General features: G+C 49.0%; 1 protein-coding gene across 1 annotated transcript in view; it reads left to right on the top strand.

Moving 5' to 3' along the window:
• The first annotated feature begins 6,900 nt into the window (after nucleotides 1-6,900).
• Nucleotides 6,901-24,993, top strand: part of LOC144603148 (zinc-binding protein A33-like) — a 36,511-nt gene continuing 18,418 nt past the window's right edge. The window contains exons 1-5 of the mRNA XM_078416309.1: nucleotides 6,901-7,311; nucleotides 7,402-7,497; nucleotides 10,680-10,913; nucleotides 11,540-11,562; nucleotides 11,650-11,768. Coding sequence (XP_078272435.1) covers nucleotides 6,901-7,311; nucleotides 7,402-7,497; nucleotides 10,680-10,913; nucleotides 11,540-11,562; nucleotides 11,650-11,768 — 883 coding nt within the window. The remainder of the gene's footprint in view (nucleotides 7,312-7,401; nucleotides 7,498-10,679; nucleotides 10,914-11,539; nucleotides 11,563-11,649; nucleotides 11,769-24,993) is intronic.

The raw sequence follows: 24,993 nt of genomic DNA, 5'->3' as shown, positions 1-24,993 counted from the left end.
GGGCTCAGGGGCTGTGGGGCAGAAACCCGGTGGACAACAGGTCGGCGCTGAACGGTTCCCATTTAATCCCAAATTCCGCGTCGTAAAAACCCCAGTGAGCGCGGAAATAAAACCAGGGGGATTGTAAATGTGGGAAGAGTGTAATAAACTGCAACTGAAATCAGAGCTGACGATCCGTTCATTTTAACGCGTTAACTGCGTCCGGCAACGGAACAGAAATTACTTTTGTGAAAATATAAAGATTGAAACAACCGCCCTTCCCGCGGGTTCAGCCGCGGCCGCGGGCGGCGGGTCCTGAGCTCCGGGCTCCCCCGGGTTCTAAAGATTGTAGTTCGACGTTGATACATAGATCATTCTTCATCAGTCGCCCCCAGACCCCTCCCCCACCTCTCCCTCAGTTACACCACTTCTGTATCGCTGCTGCTTCCTGCTTTGATCTACCGGTGGCCCAGCACTTTAACTCCCACTCCCATTCCCAGTCTGACCTCTCTGTCATGGGCCTCCTCCAGTGCCATAGTGAGGCCCGCCGGAAATTGGAGGAGCAGCACTTCATATTTCGCCTGGGCAGTTTGCAGCCCGGTGGTATGAACGTCGACTTCTCCAACTTCAGATAGCTCCTCTGTCCCTCCCTTCCCCTCCTCCTTCCCAGATCTCCCTCTATCTCCTGTCTCCACCTATATCCTTCCTTTGTCCCACCCCCGACATCAGTCTGAAGAAGGGTCTCGACCCGAAACGTCACCCATTCCTTCTCTCCCGAGATGCTGCCTGATCTGCTGAGTTACTCCAGCATTTTGTGAATAAATCGATTTGTACCAGCATCTGTAGTTATTTTCTTATACTACAGGTGCAGGAGTAGGCCATTCGGCCCTTCGAGCCAGCACCGCCATTCAATGTGATCATGGCTGATCATTCTCAATCAGCACCCCCGTTCTTGCTTTCTCCCCATACTCCCTGACTCCGCTATCCTTAAGAGCTCTATCTAGCTCTCTCTTGAATGCATTCAGAGAATTGGCCTCCCTCACTGCCAGTTTCCCACCAGCTCCCACTTTCCTCTGCTCGAGCCCCGACTGTTCCCTTCGCTTTCTCGCCGTCTCTGTCTCTGTCTCCGTTTCAGCGAATACTTTGTAACTCTATCGGTGCAGTTTGTGTAGCGACTCTTTGCATACTTGTGCATGCAAAACCAAGAATCCCACTGTGACATGTCAAATGTGATAATAAAGTGTCATTCAAGCATTCATTCATTCGTTCATTCAATCATTCATTCAATCAATCAATCATTCATTCATTCATTCACTGACATGCTGACAACAACATGGTGGTATTGGTTTTGTTTGGTTTATGATTTCACGTGCACCGAGGTACAGTGAAAAGCTTTGACTGCGTGCTGTCCATTCAAATCATACTGTACACGAGCACAATCTAGATGTACCAAGTTCAAGGGGAAATTCAAGTTCTGAATGTGAAATTCTGTAAAGGATCGTTCTTTTTTACGCACGATTTTAAAGACGAGAAGCCAATCGTCCATCAATCCTGAGGATCACGAGTGGAAACGTGAAACATCCATGTCCCTCCACAGATGCTGCCTCACCGGATGAGTCGAGCGGATTTTTTTAAATGTGTTCCAGATTCCAGCAAATCCTGGCTCTTGTGAGTCAACTCTCTGCCGCCACTCACTGTATTCCCATCAGCCCCACTGCTTGCACTCATTTCTCGCACTCGTACCATCACCCCCCTCACCCTACCCTATTTCCCCTTGCCTCCACCCCCACACTAACCGACGCTGGGGTCACATCAAGCAGCCGGTTCACCGAGAGCCCCTCACGCCCTCGGGAAGTGGCAGGAAACCGGAGCACCCGCGGGGAAAGCACGCGGTGACGGGTTGATTGAACAAAGTCCACACAGGCAGAACCGGAGGCCAGGATCGAACCCTGGTCGTTGGATCTCGCTGGCGGCAGCTGTAATCACTGGAACATCCCGCCAGCCACGGCAGCGTTTGTGATGGGGCAGTGCAGTGAATTTGTCGACTAAACCAGTTAAATAATTATCGATTTATGTTCCAAATATGTGACTTTCTTCACAGAATGTCCAAAAGTCTCTGTGAGTGAGGCCACCATCATTACTTGGCGGCCCTACGGATCACGGACAAAACGGGGGCAGAACATAAACACCGGAGGGTGTGAAACCCCCGCCCACCCAACCCGCCCGCCTCCTAACCCCCGGCACTCACCCACCCCCCACCCCCACACCACCCGCCCCCACCTGCCGCAGTGTCTCCAGTCCCAAACCCGTTTAGGTTTATTATTTTCACGTGTACAAAGATTTACTTTTGCACACTATCCAGTCAACTTAGATAATACCAAAGATAAAGGCAGTCAAGTCAAACACAAGTACAATAGATAGCGAAACGGGAAGTTACAATGTGCGGGTAGTCCATAGAGCTCAGAAGACTATCGGAACACAGCTACCAGCCTTGGACGGCATCTGCAACACACGATGCCTCAGAAAAGCCACCAGCATCCACAAAGACTCCTCACACCCCTGCAATAGTCTGTTCGAACTTCAACCACCGAGCAGACGCTACAAGGCCTTCTACGCCCGCACCTCCGGACTCAGGGACAGCTTCATCCCCAGGGCCATAGCTGCTATGAACCGGTCCTGCTGAGCCGGATGGTTACATCGCACAGCGAACCGGTACAGATCTACTTGCACTTTATTCTGTTTTAAAACTGTTTCTAATTTTGTTTCATTGGGTTGTCTAAATTTATACTGATTAGCCAATTGATTTATTGTATCGTATGGGAGGCGCACTCCCAATCTCGTTGTACCACTCCCTGTACAATGACAATAAAGATATATTGTATTGTATTGTATTGTAGCATATAATTCTCAGCATTGCAGCGTCACAACCCGCTAACATTTATACAATGTCCTCGCATCTCTTTTAGGAGACCCCAGAGTGCTTTGCTGGTGTAAATCGCATTGAAGTGCAGCCAGTAATTGTAACAAGAATGGAGAATCGATTTGCAGACAGGAACATTGACAAACAGACTTTAAAAGCAAGTTATACTATCCGAACAGATTGTGTTGATGTGTTGGAAAGACCTGCAGATGCGGGTTGAAATCGAAGGTAGACACAAAATGCAGGAGTAACTCAGCGGGACAGGCAGCATCTCTGGAAAGAAGGAATGGGTGACGTTTCGGGTCGAGAAGCACCAAGCACATGTTCTAATAAACACAAACTTTCTATTCGGTTCTTGTGAATCTTACTAGTCGTGGAAATTATCCAAATTCAACCAGAGGGTATTTCATTTATCTATTGCACGAACCTATTAATATATAATACTGTAAGTGGGTATGAGTTTTTAATTGTCATTAAAAGACAAGTGGGAGACCGTTCCTCGTAGAGGGTGTACAGGGAAGGGGAGAGGGTGTGACCGAGGAGCCCTGGATCCAAAGCCTCTCCTGTATTGGTGTAGCACCCTCAACCCCCTACTCAATCCCCCTTAGCCCCATCCCCACCCCCCCCCCCCCCCACTCTCCCATCTTCCCTGACCCCCACCGCCCCCTTCCCCCTCACCTACACTCTCTCATCCCACCACCACCCCCCACCCCTGCTATCCCCTCCTCCCCACGCCCACTCTTCCCTCCTCCCCACCCGCTCTCCCTCCCATCCCCATTACCCAACACTCCCCTTTCCCCCACTCACTCCTTCCCCAACCCCCCCATTCTCTCCCCCATCCCCTCCTCCCCCACTGTCCCCCTCCCCAGCCCCACTCTCCCTCCCACCACTACTCTCTTCTGCACCCCCTCCCCTCCATTCTCTCCTCCCCAGCCCCACTCTCAGTCCCTCACCCTCCTTTCCCCCACTCTCTTCTCCCTCAACCCCCTCCCCACCCACATATGTTCTCCTCCCCCAGCCCACTCTCACTCTCCCCCACCCCTCTCTCCTCCACCCCGCCTCCCCCGCTCTCTCCTCCCCCTAACGTCACCCTTCTCCTACCCCCACCCTCGCCTCCACTCACTCGCTCCACCCCCATTCTCTCTGTCCCCTCCCCCCTTTCCCCCCACTCCCGCTCTCCCCCCACTCTCCCTCTTCCCCACCCCAAACTCTTCCCTGACACCGACTGTCCCCTTCCCCCCCACCCTAACTGTCTCTCCCCCCCCCCACCAATATTCCCCTTCCCCCGCTGTCCCCCTCCCCAGTCCCACTCTCCCTCCAACCCTCACTCTCTGCTCCTCCCAACCTACCCCCACTCTCCCCTCTTCCCTGACCCCCACTGTCTTCCTTCCCCCCCCACCCCCACTCTCTCTTCCCCCCACCACCACCCTCCTCCCCCATCCTCTCCTCCCCCCAACCTCAGCCCCTCATGCCCCCACCCCTCCACACACTCGCCCCACCCCCATTCTCATTGTCCCCCTCCCCCACTGTCCCCTCTTCCCCACCCCCACTGTCGCCTCTTCCCCACCCTCTTCCCACCACCACCACCACCACCCTCCCTTCACCCCACACCCCCTCTCCCCCCCAGCATCCCCCTCCTGCCACACCCCCTCCTCCCCCTTTCACTCTCACTGTCCCCTTCCCCCACCCACCTTCCCCCTTTCCCTCCCCCCACTCATCCCTGACCCCCACATTCCCCCTTCCCTCCCACCCCCACTCTCTCTTCCCCCCACCACCCCGCTGCCCACTCCCCAGTCCCACTCCCACCCCACTCTCTGCTCCTCCCACCCTCCCCCCTTCCCTGAGCCCCACTGTTCCCCTTACACCCACCCCCACTCTCTCTTCCCCCAACCACCCCCTCCCCCGCTGCCCCCTCCCCAGTCCCACTCTCCCTCCCACCCTCCCCCCACTCTCCCCTCTTCCCTGAGCCCCACTGTTCCCCTTACACCCACCCCCACTCTCTCTTCCCCCAACCACCCCCCTCCCCCGCTGTCCCCCTCCCCAGTCCCACTCTCCCACTCTCCCTCCCACCCTCCCCCCCACTTTCCCAACCCCCCTTTACCCCACTCTCTCCTCCCCACCCCCCCATTCTCTCCTCCTTCAGCCCCACTCTCACTTTAGATAGTTCCTCTGTCCCTCTCTTCCCCTCCTCCTTCCCAGATCTCCCTCTATCTTCCTGTCTCCACCTATATCCTTCCTTTGTCCCGCCCCCTGACATCAGTCTGAAGAAGGGTCTCGACCTGAAACGTCACCCATTCCTTCTCTCCTGAGATGCTGCCTGACCTGCTGAGTTACTCCAGGACTTTGTGAATAAATACCTTCGATTTGTACCAGCATTTGCAGTTATTTTCTTACGACAGACAGATAAACTGCCCTGGCCTGTCTTACCAACTTGCATCACCTTTATCCGAGTCAAATAAATCAGCCGTTGATCCGCCCATTGGCCCAGTTCATGGAAATCTTGCTCCATCCCAGATGAATGGATTCACTCTCCAAAACGTCACCATAGAAACGGCGAAACGTAGAAAATAATTGCACGAGTAGGCCATTCGGCCTTTTGACGAATCTCTGACGATGTGAGGCAGCAACTCGTCTTTTGAACGTTGTTTTTGAGTTGTCCTTTCTGCAAATTGGCGACTGCATTTCCTACACCTTCAACAGTGGCAGGTTTTCAGTGACAGGGAGGTGGTGGTTGAGAGGAACCCGTGAACCACTTGCCCTGTGGTTGACAGCGGGGGAACCCCCCACCCCACCCTTGTTGGCGCCGCAGGTGCATATGTCCAATTTCTTAAAAGTGGTCGCCATGATTGTGGCCCTCGGGTCCTATGCCCGACGATCCTCTGAGACCGGGTGGAAGTCTCGTTCCATCCTGATCCCGGGCTGTGAACGGAGATGCGGGCGGCGGGTTCCACTGCCCAACAGGTGCAACGCCTCCTCAGTTACAACTCCTTAGCGCTGGTCGCTGTCCCTTTCTGTCCTGCCTTACACAATCCCAGGGCAATCTCTCCGCTTTCGTCTATATTCAGGCCGGTTTAATGTCTAACTGACCCCTCCCTCGAGTGATTAGTTGGATTAGTTGGAAGCCTGCTGCGGCCCAACCATCGGCCCAACTCGTGGAGCTGTCTGCCTCCAGGGCTCTGGTTCGCAGAGCCCGCGGATCGGACTTGCCATCACCGGAGCCGGCCGTCCTCGGAGGCTGCGGGAGCGGCTGCGACTCGCCTTAGACTCGGGCCGCGTGGATGCCGACATCGGGAGCTCCGGCAGCGGCAGCGGCAGCGGGTTCGCCCGCCCCGGATCGCGGGGCTTGGGTCGCGGACATTTCACCGTCCGGCGCGGCCTAAGATATGCCGCGGGATATTTCTCTGCTGGGCGGGGGCTTCAATGTCGGGAGCCACGACCGCCCCGACGTGCAGCAACAGCGGCAGCAGCAGCGTGTTCGCCCGCCCCGGATCGGACTTATCATCGGCGGAGCCGGCCGTCTTCGGAGGCTGCGGGAGCGGCTGGGACTCGACTTAGGCTCGGGCCGCTGCGGACCGTCCGGCGCGGCCTGCAAACACAACAACCTGACTGCGGGAGAAGACAGCAGGAGAAGGGAAAGACATTGTGGCCTTCCATCACAGTGAGGAGAGAGAGGACTGGAGGAGACTCACTGTGATGGATGTTTCTTTGATGGATGTTTATTTTTTTGTGTGTTTTGGGGGTTGTGTAATTTTAATGCCTATTTAATGCTTTTATTGTTGGACTGTGTTTTTGGGGTTGTGTAATTTAATGCCTATTTAATGCTTTTATTGTTGGACTGGGTGACTGAATTTCGTCCAATATTGGATGACAAATAAAGCTATCTTGAATCTTGAAGTGGCCAGGACACCTTCACACTGAACACTTGCAGCCAAATAAGGTCATTGCCGGAGGCGGCAGCGCGCGCAGTGGAAAACACTGAACCAGGACGAGGCGGAGTTACAATGGCTGCGAAAGACCAGGTCGAGAGTTGGACCGAGGAGGCAGTTTGTCCCATCTGCATGGATTTCTTCACCGATCCGGTGTCACTGGAGTGTGGGCACTACTTCTGCCGCCCCTGTATCACACAGAGATGGGACAGGGAGGAGAGAAACTCCTGCCCGGAATGTAGAGAGGAGTTTACAGACCGCACCCTCAGGGTTAGTCGGGCCTTGGCGAGACTGGCTGAGAAAGCTCGAAAACTGAGCCTGAATCGGACAGAGAAGGAAAGTAAACTTCACTGCGAGGAACATCAGGAAGAACTGAAGCTGTTTTGTGAAACGGACAAGACACTGATCTGTGTGGTTTGTGCAGCTGCGCGGGAACACAGAGATCACAGCTTCATGCTGATAGACGAAGCTGTTGAAATCTACAAGGTAAAAGCAAACCGATTCTGATCACTTAATTGTGTCACGTCTTCTTTATTTTCTGACAATTTTATTCTCTGATTTAAAACCCTACCCCAGGCTCAGGTGAAATCTACCTTCGAATCTCTCAGAAGGAAAGAATCAGAGATCTGGCGAACGGAGGAGGAACAGAAAGAGAGCTTTTCTGAAGTTCAGGTTTGTACTGTCGATTTATTGTTCTTGTGTACATTTCATCCCTGCGATGTGTGTAATAATTTGGCTCCTCTATAGAGCTCAGTAGTCGAGGGCCAAAACTCTTGGGAGAGGTTGAGCAACCATGGACTTTACTCCCTGGAGCGCAGTAGTCTGAAGAATGGACTGTGGCAGGTGTATAATATCACGAAACGGAATGATACGTTGGATGGTCAGTCTGTTACCCTTAGTAGGAGGATCGGGAAAGTGAGGGTATAGGTTTTAGGTGAGAGGGAAAAGATTTCAAACGAACACGAAGGACAAATTTGGTAGTGTGTGCATGGAAAGAGCTGCCAGATGAGGTCATTGAGCCAGGTACCATAAGAACATTTAAAAGGTATTTGAACAAATTCGTGGATAGAAAGGTTTTTGAACCATTTGGGCCAAATGCGGACAGGTGGAAATAGTGCAGATGGGGCATCTTGGTCGGTATGACCCCTTGCTGGATGACAATAGACAATAGACAATAGACAATAGGTGCAGGAGTAGGCCATTCAGCCCTTCGAGCCAGCACCACCATTCAATGCGATCATGGCTGATCACTCTCAATCAGTACCCCGTTCCTGCCTTCTCCCCATACCCCCTTACTCCGCTATCCTTAAGAGCTCTATCCAGCTCTCTCTTGAAAGCATCCAACGAACTGGCCTCCACTGCCTTCTGAGGCAGAGAATTCCACACCTTCACCACCCTCTGACTGAAAAAGTTCTTCCTCATCTCCGTTCTAAATGGCCTACCCCTTATTCTCAAACTGTGGCCCCTTGTTCTGGACTCCCCCAACATTGGGAACATGTTATCTGCCTCTAATGTGTCCAATCCCCTAATTATCTTATATGTTTCAATAAGATCCCCCCTCATCCTTCTAAATTCCAGTGTATACAAGCCCAATCGCTCCAGCCTTTCAACATACGACAGTCCCGCCATTCCGGGAATTAACCTAGTGAACCTACGCTGCACGCCCTCCATAGCAAGAATATCCTTCCTCAAATTTGGAGACCAAAACTGCACACAGTACTCCAGGTGCGGTCTCACCAGGGCCCGGTATAACTGTAGAAGGACCTCTTTGCTCCTATACTCAACTCCTCTTGTTACGAAGGCCAACATTCCATTGGCTTTCTTCACGGCCTGCTGAACCTGCATGCTTCCTTTCATTGACTGATGCACTAGGACACCCAGATCTCGTTGAACTCCCCCTCCTCCTAACTTGACACCATTCAGATAATAATCTGCCTTTCTATTCTTACTTCCAAAGTGAATAACCTCACACTTATCTACATTAAACTGCATCTGCCATGTATCCGCCCACTCACACAACCTGTCCAAGTCACCCTGCAGCCTTATTGCATCTTCCTCACAATTCACACTACCCCCCAACTTAGTATCATCTGCAAATTTGCTAATGGTACTTTTAATCCCTTCGTCTAAGTCATTAATGTATATCGTAAATAGCTGGGGTCCCAGCACCGAACCTTGCGGTACCCCACTGGTCACTGCCTGCCATTCCGAAAGGGACCCATTTATCCCCACTCTTTGCTTTCTGTCTGTCAACCAATTTTCTATCCATGTCAGTACCCTACCCCCAATACCATGTGCCCTAATTTTGCCCACTAATCTCCTATGTGGGACCTTGTCGAAGGCTTTCTGAAAGTCGAGGTACACCACATCCACTGACTCTCCCTTGTCAATTTTCCTAGTTACATCCTCAAAAAATTCCAGTAGATTTGTCAAGCATGATTTCCCCTTCGTAAATCCATGCTGACTCGGAATGATCCCGTTACTGCTATCCAAATGCTAAGCAATTTCGTCTTTTATAATTGACTCCAGCATCTTCCCCACCACTGATGTCAGACTAACTGGTCTATAATTACCCGTTTTCTCTCTCCCTCCTTTCTTAAAAAGTGGGATAACATTTGCTATCCTCCAATCCACAGGAACTGATCCTGAATCTATAGAACATTGAAAAATGATCTCCAATGCTTCCACTATTTCTAGAGCCACCTCCTTAAGTACTCTGGGATGCAGACCATCAGGCCCTGGGGATTTATCAGCCTTCAGTCCCATCAGTCTACCCAAAACCATTTCCTGCCTAATGTGGTTTTCCTTCAGTTCCTCCATCACCCTAGGTTCTCTGGCCCCTAGAACATTTGGGAGATTGTGTGTATCTTCCTCAGTGAAGACAGATCCAAAGTAACGGTTTAACTCGTCTGCCATTTCTTTGTTCCCCATAATAAATTCCCCTGCTTCTGTCTTCAAGGGACCCACATTTGCCCTGACTATTTTTTTCCTCTTCACGTACCTAAAAAAACTTTTGCTATCCTCCTTTATATTATTGGCTAGTTTACCCTCGTACCTCATCTTTTCTTCCCGTATTGCCTTTTTAGTTAACTTTTGTTGCTCTTTAAAAGAGTCCCAATCCTCTGTCTTCCCACTCTTCTTTGCTATGTTATACTTCCTCTCCTTAATTTTTATGCTGTCCCTGACTTCCCTTGTCAGCCACAGGTGTCTCTTACTCCCCTTAGAGTCTTTCCACCTCTTTGGAATAAATTGATCCTGCAACCTCTGCATTATTCCCAGGAATACCTGCCATTGCTGTTCTACTGTCTTCCCTGCTAGGGCCTCCTTCCAATCAATTTTGGCCAGCTCCTGCCTCATGCCTCTGTAATCCCCTTTGCTATACTGTAATACCGACACTTCCGATTTTCCCTTCTGCCTTTCCATTTGCAGAGTAAAACTTATCATGTTGTGATCACTGCCTCCTAATGGCTCTTTTACCTCTAGTCCCCTTATCAGATCAGGATCATTACACATTAACTCTGTGAAGTCTGACATTCTAAGTGGTGCTGCTGTCTGCTAGTTCTGGTGACCTGGTTCTGTCCAGTGAGGGTTAATGGAGAAATTAAATGGAACAGGTTGCAGAGGATTGAATTGGGGAAATGGGAATGATGTGCTTGTACATTAATTTCACAAAATATTTCAGAATTATCATGACGAGCTCTTTAATTGCCAAGGTAATGAAAGTTATGCTTTAAATACATGTAAATGGGATTTGTGTAGATACATATGAAGCCCAGCATGGACATGATGGACCAAATGGCATATTCTGCGCTCAGAATGATATAACATATATATTATCATCTTTCATCTGACAGGAAGAGTCACACAAACTTCAGTCACAGATCACATCCCAGTTTGCTGAACTGCACCAGATTCTCACTGAGAAAGAGCAGTGCTTACTGGGAGAGATCCGGAAGGAAGAGAAGACGATTGTAAAAACAATGGAGAAAAATCTTCAAGAGATTCAAGAGAATTTAAAGTCCATTCAGGAGGAACTCTCAAAGTTACAGGAACAGATAGATCACAAGGACGGCGTGATATTTCTGAAGGTGAGGAGTTACACTACAGTTTGGTGAAGTGAAAGTGCACAGGCACAAAATGGTGGGTTAAATTTTCTGAAATAAATGCCGCACTTACCAGTAATTCAGTACTGGGTCAATGTTCCGTCTGTTCCAACGACTCGCCACATCCTACAGGAATGCCCCAAATTCCAGGAATCCTCATGTATTTATCTAACTTCAACTTAAATTTATCTGCAATATTGTCTTCAAGCCGTCCTGTGAGTTCCATGTTCTGTTTACTGCATTTCTTATGGAATTTAGCAAAAGGTCATCTTACATTTCAGCTTTGATTTTTGTTCCCCCCCACAAGTAGTGATAATATTTCCATCCCCCACCCATTTAAATTCTACGCTGATCCTAAAATATTCCAGCCCATTTTCTCTGACCGGTCTGACTCGTAGGTTGCATGATCGCGCCTATTTTCATCAACATTCCTAATGCTTTGCCATGTGTTTGGTGTCTCTACCAGAATATCCACTTCCTGTCTGTGTGGCACAGGCAAAGAGTTTGGAAATGGGAATTATCAGTGGGTGTAGCAATTTGGCGAAATACCCGCTGTCGGGATCATGACGATCCATCTCAGTCTATTGACATTTGTGTTTTATTTATTTCAGGAGGTAGCTGGTCGCAAGACGTGGTAGGACATGCTTTTGACTGAAACAATGTATATTTTATAAGAACAGCTCAAATGCTCAGTTCTTAACCAGCTGTTAAATATTTGCAGGTTCAGTGATGAAGCCAAACCAATGTTGGTGGTCAGTGGCAAGTTGCCAAATGAAAAGTTTGATCACACCTTTTTCTACAACATGGCATTGAGCGAAACATCTGATATCATCAAACAAGGTAAAACTGATACCTCTTAACAACTCTTTGTGTGAAGAAAACTGTGTCCTCCAGAATTTGTATCCCCGCATGAAAATAATGTTTTGATGATCTAGCCTAGATCTTTCTGCAAACTTTGACAGACTTCCTCGCAACCCATAACATTTCCCATTCCCCACAAACGTACTATACACACCTCCTACATTCAGATCCAGGCCACGAAAATATATAATAAACAACAAAGGTTGCAGCAGCGATCTGTGATACACACCACCAGTCACAGACCTCCAGGCAGAAAAATCATCCTCCTACCGCTACCTTCCACCTCCAATCACCAAGCCAATTATGGGTCCATTTTACCAACTCCTCTTGTATCCCACCTGCTTTCTGGACCAGCCTTACATGCGGAACATTGTCAAGTCCCTCAGTGAAGTTCATATATTGGTTCACAACGAGATCAGAGTGTTCTTGATTGCACAGATGCATCAAATCCACCCTCCAATAAATAAACCAAGTAACCAGTAGCAGATTGCCTCGCCCGTCCAGTCCACTCCCGTTCAGTGTGATCACGGCAACTCCATCCCACATCTCTACCTCCTCTTTAACCACCTCCAATTACCCCTCACACCAGTCTCCTCAAAGGTGTCTGTTGTCCACCCGATGTGGTTGTGGGTGAAACCACGAGCAGGGTTTCAGTTGTCCGCCCGCCTGTGCCTGAGGCCGAGCGGCCTCTCCACTGGTCCTGGGGCAGTGCTGCACGAGTCTCCCCCCGACCCCCGGGGACTCTCTGATTCTCTGCTTCTCCCCCCAGTCTCCGTCACCCTGGATGTGGAAACAGCGCATCCGGAGCTCGAGGTGTCTGAGGATCGGAAGAGGATGAGATGGACCCGGACCCGGAGGAGTCTTCCTGACACCGGGAAGAGGTTTACTGGCAGTGAGTGTGTGCTGGGATCGGAGGGATTCACATCGGGGAGACATTACTGGGAGGTGGAGGTGGCGGGGAGTCCAGGCTGGTGTCTGGGAACCGCCGCAGAGTCTGTGGAGAGGAAGAGAGAGGACGAGCTGACCCCGGAGACTAGAGTCTGGAGCATCAGTTGGTGGGATGATGAGTTTGAAGCAGATACCGACCCTCCATCCCGTCTCCCCGCCCGTCCCATCCCCGGGAGGGTGGGAGTTTATCTCAGTTACGAGTCCGGGACAGTTTCATTTTACGACGCGGACACTAAGTCCCATCTCTACACCTTCACTGGGAATAAATTCACGGAGAAACTTTATCCTTTCTTCTGGCCTTGGGAGGAAGACCACTGGCTGAGAATCTGTTCCGGTTCCGCTCCGGGTGTGTAAAAGGGTCGGGTCCCGGGACCGGCGTCAGGAGCGGGGCTCAGGGGCTGTGGGGCAGAAACCCGGTGGACAACAGGTCGGCGCTGAACGGCTCCCATTTAATCCCCAAATTCTGCTTCGTAAAAACCCCAGTGAGCGCGGAAATAAAACCAGGGGGAATGTAAATGTGGGAAGAGAGAAATAAACAGCAAGTGGAATCAGAGCTGTCGATCCGTTCATTTCAATGCGTTAACCGCGTCACTTCTTGTTCTCGCCACTAGATGGCAGCAACGCCACGCGGTGCGACCACAGACCAGCTGTAACTTTGAGAATTAACTTTGACAATTACAGAAACAGCGGGAATCTGATTTAATAAGTGACTTTTGTCACCTGCTACCGCACCTGCGGCCCAAACCCACATGCATGGCTTAAAATGTGGAATAAAAGCAGAAATTTCCCCCAAAACTCAGCAGGTCAAGCAGCATCTGCAAGGTGAAACAGACCTTACATTTCAATAGACAATAGGTACAGGAGTAGGCCATTCGGCCCCTCGAGCCAGCACCGCCATTCAATGTGTTCATGGCTGATCAGTCACAACCAGTACCCCGTTCCTGCCTTCTCCCCATACCCCCTGACTCCGCTATCATTAAGAGCTCTATCTCCCGCTCTCTTGAAAGCATCCAGAGAATTGTCCTCCACTGCTTTCTGAGGCAGAGAAATCCACAGATTTATAACTCTCTGACTGACATAGTTTTTCCTCCCCTCCGTTCTAAATGTCTTACCCCTTATTCTTAAACTGTGGCCCCTGGTTCTGGACTCCCCCAACATTGGGAACATGTTACCTGCTTCTAACGTGTCCAACCCCTTAATAATCCTACATGTTTCAATAAGATCCCCTCTCATCCTTCTAAATTCCAGTGTACACAAGCGTAGTCGCTCCAGTCTTTCAACATACGACAGTCCCGCCTTTCCGGGAGTTAACCTAGTGAACCGACGCTGCACGCCCTCAATGGCAAGAATGTCCTTCCTCAAATTTGGAGACCAAAACTGCTCACAGTACTCCAGGTGCGGTCTCACTAGGGTCCTGTACAACTGTAGAAGGACCTCTTTGCTCCTATACTCAACTCCACTTGTCACAAAGGCCAACATTCCATTAGCTTTCTTCACCGCCTGCTGTACCTGCATGCCAGCTTTAAGTGACTGATGAACAAGGACACCCAGATCTCTTTGTACTTCCCCATTTCCTAACTTGACACCATACAGATAATAATCTGCCTTCCTGTTCTTACCACCAAAGTGGATAACCTCACATTTATCCACATTAAATTGCATCTGCCATGCATCCGCCCACTCACACAACCTGTCCAAGTCACCTTGCATCCTCATAGCATCCTCCTCACAGTTCACACTCCCACCCAGCTTTGTGTCATCCGCAAATTTGCTAATGTTACTTTTAATCCCTCCATCTAAGTCATTAATGTATATTGTAAATAGCTGCGGTCCCAGCACAGAGCCTTGCGGTACCCCACTAGTCACTGCCTGCCATTCTGAAAGGGACCCATTTATCCCTACTCTTTGTTTCCTGACTGCCAACCAATTTTCTATCCATGTCAGCACCCTACCCCTAATACCATGTGCTCGAATCTTGCCCACTAATCTCCTATGTGGGACCTTATCAAAGTCTTTCTGAAAGTCCAGCTACACTACATCCACTGGCTCTCCCTTGTCCATTTTCCTAGCTACATCCACAAGAGATTCCAGAAGATTAGTCAAACATGATTTCCCCGTCGTAAATCCATGTTGGCTCGGAACGATCCTGTTACTGCTATCCAAATGTTTTTCAGATCTGATACTGATGACAAATGATGATCAACCTGAGTTATTAACTCTGTTTCTCTCTCTACAGATGCTAACCGTCCAGCTGAGTATTTCTCGGATTTTATTTTTGATTTTCAGCATCTCCCTATTCCTTCTCTCCAGAGATGCTGCCTGACCTGCCGAGTTACTCCGGCACTTTGTGTCTATCCGTCCAAACCTTTCCTGTCTGTGTGTCTGCCTGAATTTCTTTTCATTATTGTCCATTTGAGAATGCTTGTGCCTCTGATGGATATTAGGGTGCCGTCTGTACGGAGTACGCGTGTTCTCGCCGTGACCTGCGTGGGTTTTCACCAGATGCTCAGGTTGCCATCCACACTCCAAAGACGTGCAGGTTGTAGGTTAATTAGCTTCTGTAAAATTGTAAATTGTCCCTACTGTGTGTGGGATAGTGCTGGTGTGCGGGGATCGGTGGTCGGTGCAGATTCGGTGGGCCGAAGGGCCTGTTTCTGTGCTATAAAGTGGAAGATAATAAAGAGGACGAAGGTTGGACTTTTTTGCCTTCCATCACAGTGAGGAGTGTGGGGAATCCGCTGTGGTGAATGTTTATGTTAACTTCTATGTAATTCTGTGTCTTGTTGCTTTTGTTTTGTCTAGCTATATGATAATTCGCACATCACTGTACCTTAATTGGTACATGTGACAATAAAAAACCTTTGACTCTAAAACTTACTGAAGCTTACTTGGAGAATTTAATGCTTTTAAACTAGTTCTTGTTCACACCTTATCTTTTCTTCTGATTATTGTATAATCAGGATCTGTGATGCCATCTGCCAGCCTGATTCTCTCCTCACTTACACCTCAAACATCCCCTCTAACATCTTCAGACTTTAAACTCAAAGCTTGTCGCCGACTGCTTGCTGAAGATAGACGCAAAAGCTGGAGTAACTCAGCGGGACAGGCAGCATCTCTGTTTCGGGCCGAGACCCTTCTTCAGACTCAATCTTCGGTTTAAACCAGCATCTGCAGTTCCTTCCAACGCACGGGTCGATTCTGACCGTTTGAAGATGGGTCTTGACACGAAACGTCACCCATTCCTTCTCCCCAGAGATGCTGTTTGTCCCGCTGAGTTACTCCAGCATTTTGTGTCTGTCTTCGGTTTAAACCAGCATCTGCAGTTCCTTCCTACACATACCGACTGATTACTGTTCACTTCAGCTTTGATGGCAACCGGTATTATGGAAGTAAGATCCCATGGCGCTGATGGCGGCGGCAACCCGAGACCCGCTGTTGCCGCGGCTCCTCATCCCCCTCCTCCACCATTTCCCCCTCATCCCCCTCCCTCTCCGCCGGGCTTGCAGCGGCGGCCCCGACCCCGACCCCGCCCGGCAGCGGCTCCACAAGGAGCGGCGGCGGCTGCGGAGAGAGGCGGCCTTGGAGGCCCGGAGTGGAGGAGGAGAGAGAAATGGAGGGGTGAGGGAGAGGAGGAGAGAGAAATGGGGAGGTGAGGGAGAGAGAAATGGAGGGGCGAGGAGGAGGCGAGGGAGAGGAGGGGTGAGGGGAAGGAGGGGATGAGGGAGAGGTGGAGAGGAAGTGGGGGAGGAGGAGGAGAGGTGACGGAGTGGAAGTGGAGGAGGATAGGTGAAGGAGAGGAAGAGGGGAGGTGAGGAGGAGGTGCAGGGAGAGGGAGAGGAGGGTGAAAGAGAGAGGAGGAGAGGGGGAGGACGAGAGGGAGTGGGCGAGGAGGAGGATTTGGGAGAGGAGGAGAGGGAGAGGAGGGGTGAGGGGGAGGTGGAGCAAGAGGAGGAGGGATGATTCGGAGGTATCCTCTTTATTCAGGAAACGGGGCTTCAACTCCACTCCACGTTGTTGTCCAGCCTCACTTACCCCTCTGGCAGCTTGTTCCAGACACCCACGACCTTCTGTGTGAAAATGTTGTTCCTCAAATGTTGTTCCCGATTAAATCTTGCACCTTTCACCACAAACCTGTGTCCTCCCTCTCCCCCCTCAACTGTGTCAACCTATTGCCAGCCAGGCTTTGTCCTGCCCCCTTCCTCCCATCGTTATTCCATCTCCCACCCCCTACAATCAGTCTGAAGAAGGGTCCCGACCCGAAACATCAGCTGTTCATGTTCTCCAGATGTGCTGCTTGACCCACAAACTTACTCCAGCACTTTGTACTTTTTTGTTTGTAAACCTGCATCTGCAGTTCCTTGTTTCTGCATCTTCACGTTGTACATTTGCGTCAGATTTACATTCATTCCTCTAGACGGCGGCGTGCGCAGTGGACATGCGTTTTGAACCAGGAAATGGCAGAGTTAAAAAATGGCTTCGAAAGAACAGGTCGAGAGTTGGTCCGAGGAGGTAGTTTGTCCCATCTGCCTGGATTTCTTCACCGATCCGGTGTCACTGGAGTGCGGGCACAACTTCTGCCGCTCCTGTATCACACAGAGTTGGGACAAGGAGGGGAGAAACTCCTGCCCGGAATGTAGAGAGGTGTTTACAGACCGCACCCTTAGGGTGAGTCGGGCCTTGGCGAGGCTGGCTGAGAAAGCTCGAACACTGAGCCTGAATCGGACAGAGAAGGAAAGTAAACTTCACTGCGAGGAACATCAGGAAGAACTGAAGCTGTTTTGTGAAACTGACAAGAAGCTGATCTGTGTGGTTTGTGCAGTTGGGCGGGAACACAAGTCTCACAGCTTCATGCCGGTTAAAGAAGCTGTTGAAAACTACAAGGTAAAAGCAAACCGATTTTGATCGCATCATTGTTTAGTTCCGTCTTTATTGTCTAACACTTTTATTCTCCGATTTTCAAACACAATCGCAGGGTCAGGTTAAAGCTTCCATCCAGTCTCTCACAAAAGATAAATCAGGGATCCAGCAAATGGAGCAGCAACAGAAAGAGAAGATTTCTGGAGTTCTGGTAAGGCTTTTAAGTTTCGATTTCCTGATCTTGTGCAGGTTTGATCCCTGTGACGCGTGTAATAACAGGGCAGCGTAGTGACACAAGTAGTGCTGCTGTCTCACAGTTCTGGTGAGCGGGTTCGATCCTGACCTCGGGTGCTGCAGAGAAAATAGGTGCAGGAGTAGGCCGTTCGGCCCTTCGAGCCAGCACCGTCATTCAATATGATCATGGCCTACCCTTTATTCTTAAACTATAACCTCTGGTTCTGGACTCCCCCAACATCGGGAACATTTTTCCTGCATGTAGCCTCTCCAATCCCTAAAGAATTTTACATGTTTCTATAAGATCCTATCTCATCTTTCTAAATTCCAGTGAATACGAGCCCAGTCGACCCATTCAGAATCAGTCTGAAGAGGGTCTCGACCCAAAACGTCACCCATTCCCTCTCTCCTAGATGCTGCCTGACCTGCTGAGTTGCTCCAGCATTTGTGATACATTCTTTCATCATATGTCTGTCCCGCCATCCCGGTAATTAACCTGATGAACCTACACTGCACTCCCACAATAGCAAGAATGTCTTTCCTTAAATTAGGAGATCAAAACAGCACACAATTTTCCAGGTGTGGTCTCAACAGGACCCTGCACAACTGCAGTAGGACCTCCTTGCTCCTAAACTCCAATCCTCTCACAATGAAGGCCAACATGCCATTAGTTTTCTTCACTGCCTGCTGTACGTGCATGCTTACTTTCATTGACTGGTGTACAAGGACACCCAGGTCTCGATGCACCTCCACTTTTCCTCATCTGACACCATTCAGATAATAATCTGCCTTCTTGTTCTTGCCACCAAAGTGGATAACGTCACATTTATTCACATTTTACTGCATCTTCCATGCATCTGCCCCCTCACCCAACCTGTCCAACTCACCCTGCAGCCTCACAGCATCCTCCTCGCAGCTCACACTGCCACCCAGTTTTGTGTCATCCGCAAACTTGGAGATGTTACATTTAATTCCCTCGTCTAAATCGTTAATATATATTGTAAATAACTGCGGTCCCAGCAATGAGCCTTGCGGCACCCTACTAGGGGGTGGTGGATGGATAAATGGGAATTAATGGGCACCTGAAAAGGAATTGGCAGCTGGGAATTGCATTTGGGTTAGCGGACTGATGGGTTATCAGATTACCCTCACGACATTTCAGAAGCATTTAGACAAACTATTGAATTGCCAAAGCAAGTTTAAAAAAATGCACAGGACAAATGTCACTGTCAACCTCTGAGGGAAACACAATCGGTGACATTACATATTGATCTTCACCTTTCATTTGACAGGAACAGTCACACAACCTTCAGTCCAAGATCACATCCCAGTTTGCTGAACTGCACCAGATTCTCACTGAGAAAGAGCAGCGTGTACTGGCAGATATCCGGGAGGAAGAGAAGAGGATTCTGAATAGAATGAAGAAAAATCTTGGAGAGATTGAAGAGAATTTAAAATCTATTCAGGAGGAACTCTCTAAGTTGCAGCAGCAGATGGATCAAAAGGACAGTGTGGTGTTTCTGAAGGTGAGGGGTTACACCACAGTCTGGCGAAGTGAAAGTGCAGTCACAAAATGGAGGGGGTTATTTCAGAAATAAATGCGACATTTACCAGTAATTCAGAACTGGGTAAATGTTTCATCTGTTCCAGTTGTTGTTGTTCCCAAACTAATTGGCCTCCCACATAATCTATGGGATCTCAGGACTGCCTGGCCAGAATGTAGAGAGGTGTTTGTATTCTGTGGAGTTCAGAACTACGACGGGTGATTCTATATCTGACTCAAGAACCACGAATGGACAGAGGGCAGTAAATCTCTGGGATTCTCCAACCAAGAGACTCAGAGGTTTAACCTGTTAGACGTATTTATACCAGCGGAAGATACATTTTTGAAAATTCAGGGAACTGAAATCAAAGCGGAGGAGTTCAGTCCTGGGCTAGATCAGCCATGACCACATTGTGGGGATTAACATTGAAATCTAGAACGTGGCGCACACAGCAGATTGATCATCTATATCTGGTTCCCATCAGCAGTGGGTGGTGACCTTGGGGGAATTTGCTCTGTTTGTTTTACCCAACTTTGTTCACCATGGAATGACATCCCATTCTACATCATAGTCAGGCCATTCGGCCCATCCTATCCAGTCAAGATTTCTGCTCCACTCAACATCTCTCCCATCTACTCACCACATCCGGTAACAATACCCCGAATTCCAGGAGTGCTCACGTGTTTATCCTGCTTGCCCTTAAATGTATCTCTGCTGTTGTCTTCATTCCCTCCAATGCTAGTGAGGTCCATGTTCTCATGACTGCATTCCTTTCGGTATTTGTTGAAGACCACGTTACATTTCAGCTTTGATTTTTGCACTCCCATCGATTAGAGATTAGGCAGGAATTAGGCACATTAGGCAGGAAATGGTGTTGGGTAGACTGATGGGACTGAAGGCTGATAAATACCCAGGCCCTGATGGTCTGCATCCCAGGATATTAAAGGAGGTGGCGCTAGAAATTGTGGACACATTGGTGATCATCTTCCAATGTTCTATAGATTCAGAATCAGTTCCTGTGGATTGGAGGGTAGATAATGTTGTCCCACTTTTTAAGAAAGGAGGGAGAGAGAAAATGGGAAATTATAGACCAGTTAGTCTTACATCAGTGGTGGGGAAGATGCTGTAGCCAATTATAAAAGACGAAATTGCGGAGCAATTAGTAACAGCACTAACAATTAGTAATTAGTGCGGCGAAATTTGGAGCATTAGTAACAGGGTCGGTCAGCGTGGATTTACAAAGGGGAAATCATGCTTGACTAATCTTCTGGAATTCTTTGAGGAAGTAACTAGGAAAATTGACTGGGGAAAGCCGGTGGATGTGGTGTACTTCGACTTTCAGAAAGCCTTTGACAAGGTTCCACATTGGAGATTAGTGGACAAAATTAGAGCACATGGTATTAGAGGTAGGGTACTGACATGGATAGAAAATTGGTTGACAGACAGAAAGCAAAGAGTGGGGATAAATGGGTCCTTTTCAGAATGGCAGGCAGTAACTAGTGGGGTACCGCAAGGCTCGGTGCTGGGACCGCAGCTATTTACAATATACATTAATGACTTGGATGAAGGGATTAAAAGTACCATTAGCAAATTTGCGGATGATACAAAGCTGGGTGGTAGTGTGAACTGTGAGGAAGATGCTATCAGGTTGCAGGGTGACTTGGACAGGTTGTGTGAGTGGGCGGATGCATGGCAGATGCAGTTTAATGTGGATAAGTGTGAGGTTATCCACTTTGCTGTTAAGAATAGGAAGGCAGAGAATTATCTGAATGGTGTCAAGTTAGGAAAGAGGACGTACAACGAGATCTGGGTGTCCTAGTGCATCAGTCACTGAAAGGAAGCATGCAGGTACAGCAGGCAGTGAAGAAAGCCAATGGAATGTTGGCCTTCATAACAAGAGGAGTTGAGTATTGGAGCAAAGAGGTCCTTCTGCAGTTGTACAGGGCCCTAGTGAGACCGCACCTGTAATACTGTGTTCAGTTTTGGTCTCCAAATTTGAGGAAGGATATTCTTGCTATTGAGGGCGTGCAGCGTAGGTTTACTAGGTTAATTCCCGGAATGGCGGGACTGTCATATGTTGAAAGACTGAAGCGACTAGGCTTGTATACACTGGAATTTAGAAGGATGAGAGGGGATCTTATCGAAACGTATAAGATTATTGAGGGGTTGGAATCGTTAGAGGCAGGAAACATGTTCCCAATGTTGGGGGAGGCCAGAACAAGGGGCCACAGTTTAAGAATATGGGGTAGGCCATTTAGAACGGAGATGAGGAATACATTTTTCAGTCAGATAGTTGTGAATCTGTGGAATACTATGACTCAGAATGCAGTGGAGGCCAATTCTCTGAATGCATTCAAGAGAGAGCGAGATAAAGCTCTTACGGATAGCGGAGTCAAGGGGTATGGGGAGAAGGCAGGAACGGGGTACTGATTGAGAATGATCAGTCATGATCACATTGAATGGCGGTGCTGGCTCGAAGGGTCGAATGGCCTACTCCTGCACCTATTGTCTATTGTCTATTGAAATATTATTTCATCCTCACACATCTAAATCCACCGATAAACTTAAATCCTATCTTATCATTCCTGACATCTTCTCCAGATAAAATCCCATGACCTGTCCAGTCTTTGCATTGAGCTCCATCCTCTCAGTTATGGCGTCATTTTCATGAACATTCCTTGTGCTTTTCCCCCATCGTTCTACGTCTCGACAGCAATGTCCGCTTTCTATCTACATGACAGCGGCGATAAGAGTTGGGAAATGGGAATTATCAGAGGGTTGTAGAAATGTGGAGAAATTCCCGCTGTCGGGATGAGGACGGTCCATCTCAGTCAATTGAGATTTTGTGTTTTATTTCTTTCAGGAGGAAGCTGGTCGCAAGCGAAGGTTGGACATGCTCTTGACGGAAACATTGTAAGTTTTCGTGGAACAGTTCAAAACATTTCTAATGCTCAGTTGATAACCGGCTGTTAAATATTCGCAGGGTTCGTGATGAAGCCAAACCACTGTCGGTGGTAGAGGAGGCCTTGCCGATTGAAAAGCTTCATTGCCCTGTTTCATTCAACACGACATTTAAAGAAACATCTGATGACTTCAAGCAAGGTAAAGCTTATAGCTTTTCCATTGTTCTTGTTTCTGACATCTTAAAGTAATATGTGTAGGAATGAACTGCAGTTGCAGGTTTAAATCAAAAGTAGACACAAAATGCAGGAGTAAATCAGCGGGACAGGCAGCACCTCAGCAGAGAAGGAATGGGTGCTGTTTCGGGTCGAGACCCTTCTTCAGGCCTAAGAAGGGTCTCAAACCGAAATATCACCCATTCCTTCTATCCAGAGATGCTGCCTGTCCCGCTGAGTTACTGCAGCATTTTGCGTCTTCCTTTGATTGTGTCTATTGTGATGTCTTGAGCGGTCGGGAGCTTTTCTCTTGAAGGTTGGGAGGTGTGGGTGCCGGAAATGAAGACAGAAAAGTTCTTGTTTTCAAACTTAAATTCCATATATTTAGTCTTTTCCAAAAACAGGTAAACTTAATTGTTTGCAGACAGGTGCACAAAACCAATACAGGTAGTTAAATCAAAACTGTAACTTGCTGCCTTCTTACAAACTATAACTCAAACACTGCTTCTCTCCCTGTCTGCTCCAGTCGTTGTCTCTCCTTTTAAATATACTGCTTCCCTTCCCTCTTAGCTCTCTCACTGAGGCAATCAGCTCATCTGGTTCAGCTGGGCAGTAATCAGTGTCAGCAGCAATCAGTGTCAGCAGCAATCAGTGTCAGCAGGGCAGGCGGCCCTGCTGACTATGGGTTTTGTAGTCTTTTGCTGGCAGCCATGATGGTTTGTAGTCCTTGTTGCATCCACCGGGAGGAAATGTATCTCCCCTCTATGACTCTACCTCTCATGATATCACACTATCTTTAAGTAATACTAGGATGCAAAGATTAATGGTATTTTGGACTGAAGGGAAATTGAAGATTTGATCTCCCACCAAGCTCACCTGCTGGGAAGCATCACAGAGTCAGAGAGCTTTGTAGCACAGCAACAGGCCCTTTCGCTCGACTCGACCATCCCAACCAAGTTGCCCAACGAAGCTAGCCCCACTTGCCTGAGTCTGGCTCATATCCTTCCAAGTCTTTCTTATCCACGTATCTACCCAATTCTCTGTGAACTGTTGTAATTGTACCTGCCTCGACCACTTCCTCTGTCAGATCGTTCCACATCTACACTACCCACTGACTGGAAAACCTGCTCCTCGGGTCCTTTTTATTGTTTCCACTCTCACCTTAAACTGATGCGCTCGAGGTTTAGACTCTCCGACCTTGGGTAAAGTATTGTGACTAATCACCTTATCTGTGCATCTTATACACATCTGTAATGTCTCTCTGACAGGCTCCCAAGAAGAAATGTCCCAGTCTGAATAGTCTGTTCCAGCAATGGGTAGATTAACCTATGATGATCGTTTGCTGTCATTGGGCCTGTACTCGCTGGTGTTTAGAAGAATGAGGGGGGACCTCATTGAAAAATACCGAATAGTGAAAGGCTTGGATAGAATGGATGTGGAGAGGATGTTTGCATTAGTGAGAGAGTCTCGGACTATAGGTCATAGCCTCAGAATTAAAGGATGTTCTTTTCGGAAGGAGATGAGGGGAAATGCTTTTAATCAGAGGGCGGTGAATTGTGGAATTCATTGCCACAGAAGGCTGTGGAGGCCGAGTCGGTGGATATTTTTAACGCAGAGATAGCTGGATTCTCGATTAGTACAGGTGTCTGAGATTATGGGGAGAAAGCAGGAGAATGGGGTTAGGAGTGAGAGATAGATCAGCCATGATTGAATGGCGGAGTAGACTTGCTGGGCCGAATGGCCAAATTCTAATACTTTCATCGATGACATTATGACCTTCTGACTGTCCAACTTCACCTAATAACCCAGCCCTTCAGACCTGATGAAGTTGTTGTAAATCCTTTTGCACCCACTCCAATTGACTAACAAACCCACCCTTCCCTTTGTCTCACCCGCCACTCAAACAACACAGGAGCAGGTAATCTGGCCCCTCATGTCTGCCCCCTTTCACTGTGATCATGACGACCCCACCACTCACCTCTACCTCCTCTTTAACAACCTCAAATTACCGCTCACCTCAATATTCACCTGCTCCGATCTGCCTCCATATCTGAATAACCCGCTTCATTCCCCCATCCCCACCGCAATCTCGCAATCCTCCTCACTCTCCACATTTGTCCTCTCCATCCACCCTCCCCCACCTCACGAAATTCCCCTCTCAATCCCTGGATAAAAAATTCGGGATAGATGCGGCCTCTCCCCCGGTCCCGGGGCCGCGCTGCCCGAGTCTCCCCCCGACCCCCGGGGACTCTCTGATTCTCTGCTTCTCCCCCCAGTCTTCGTCACCCTGGATGTGGAAACAGCGGCTCCGGGGCTCGAGGTGTCTGAGGATCGGAAGAGGGTGAGACGGACCCGGACCCGGAGGAGTCTCCCTGACACCGGGAAGAGGTTTACAGTCAGTGTGTGTGTGCTGGGATCGGAGGGATTCGCATCGGGGAGACATTACTGGGAGGTGGAGGTGGCGGGGAGTCGGGGCTAGAGTCTGGGAGTCGCCGCAGAGTCTGT

Source organism: Rhinoraja longicauda, chromosome 19 (genome assembly GCF_053455715.1).
Source record: "Rhinoraja longicauda isolate Sanriku21f chromosome 19, sRhiLon1.1, whole genome shotgun sequence".
Classification (NCBI taxonomy): Eukaryota; Metazoa; Chordata; class Chondrichthyes; order Rajiformes; family Arhynchobatidae; genus Rhinoraja; species Rhinoraja longicauda.
Note: the sequence above shows the minus strand (reverse complement) of the source record. Positions and strands in the feature narration are given on the sequence as shown.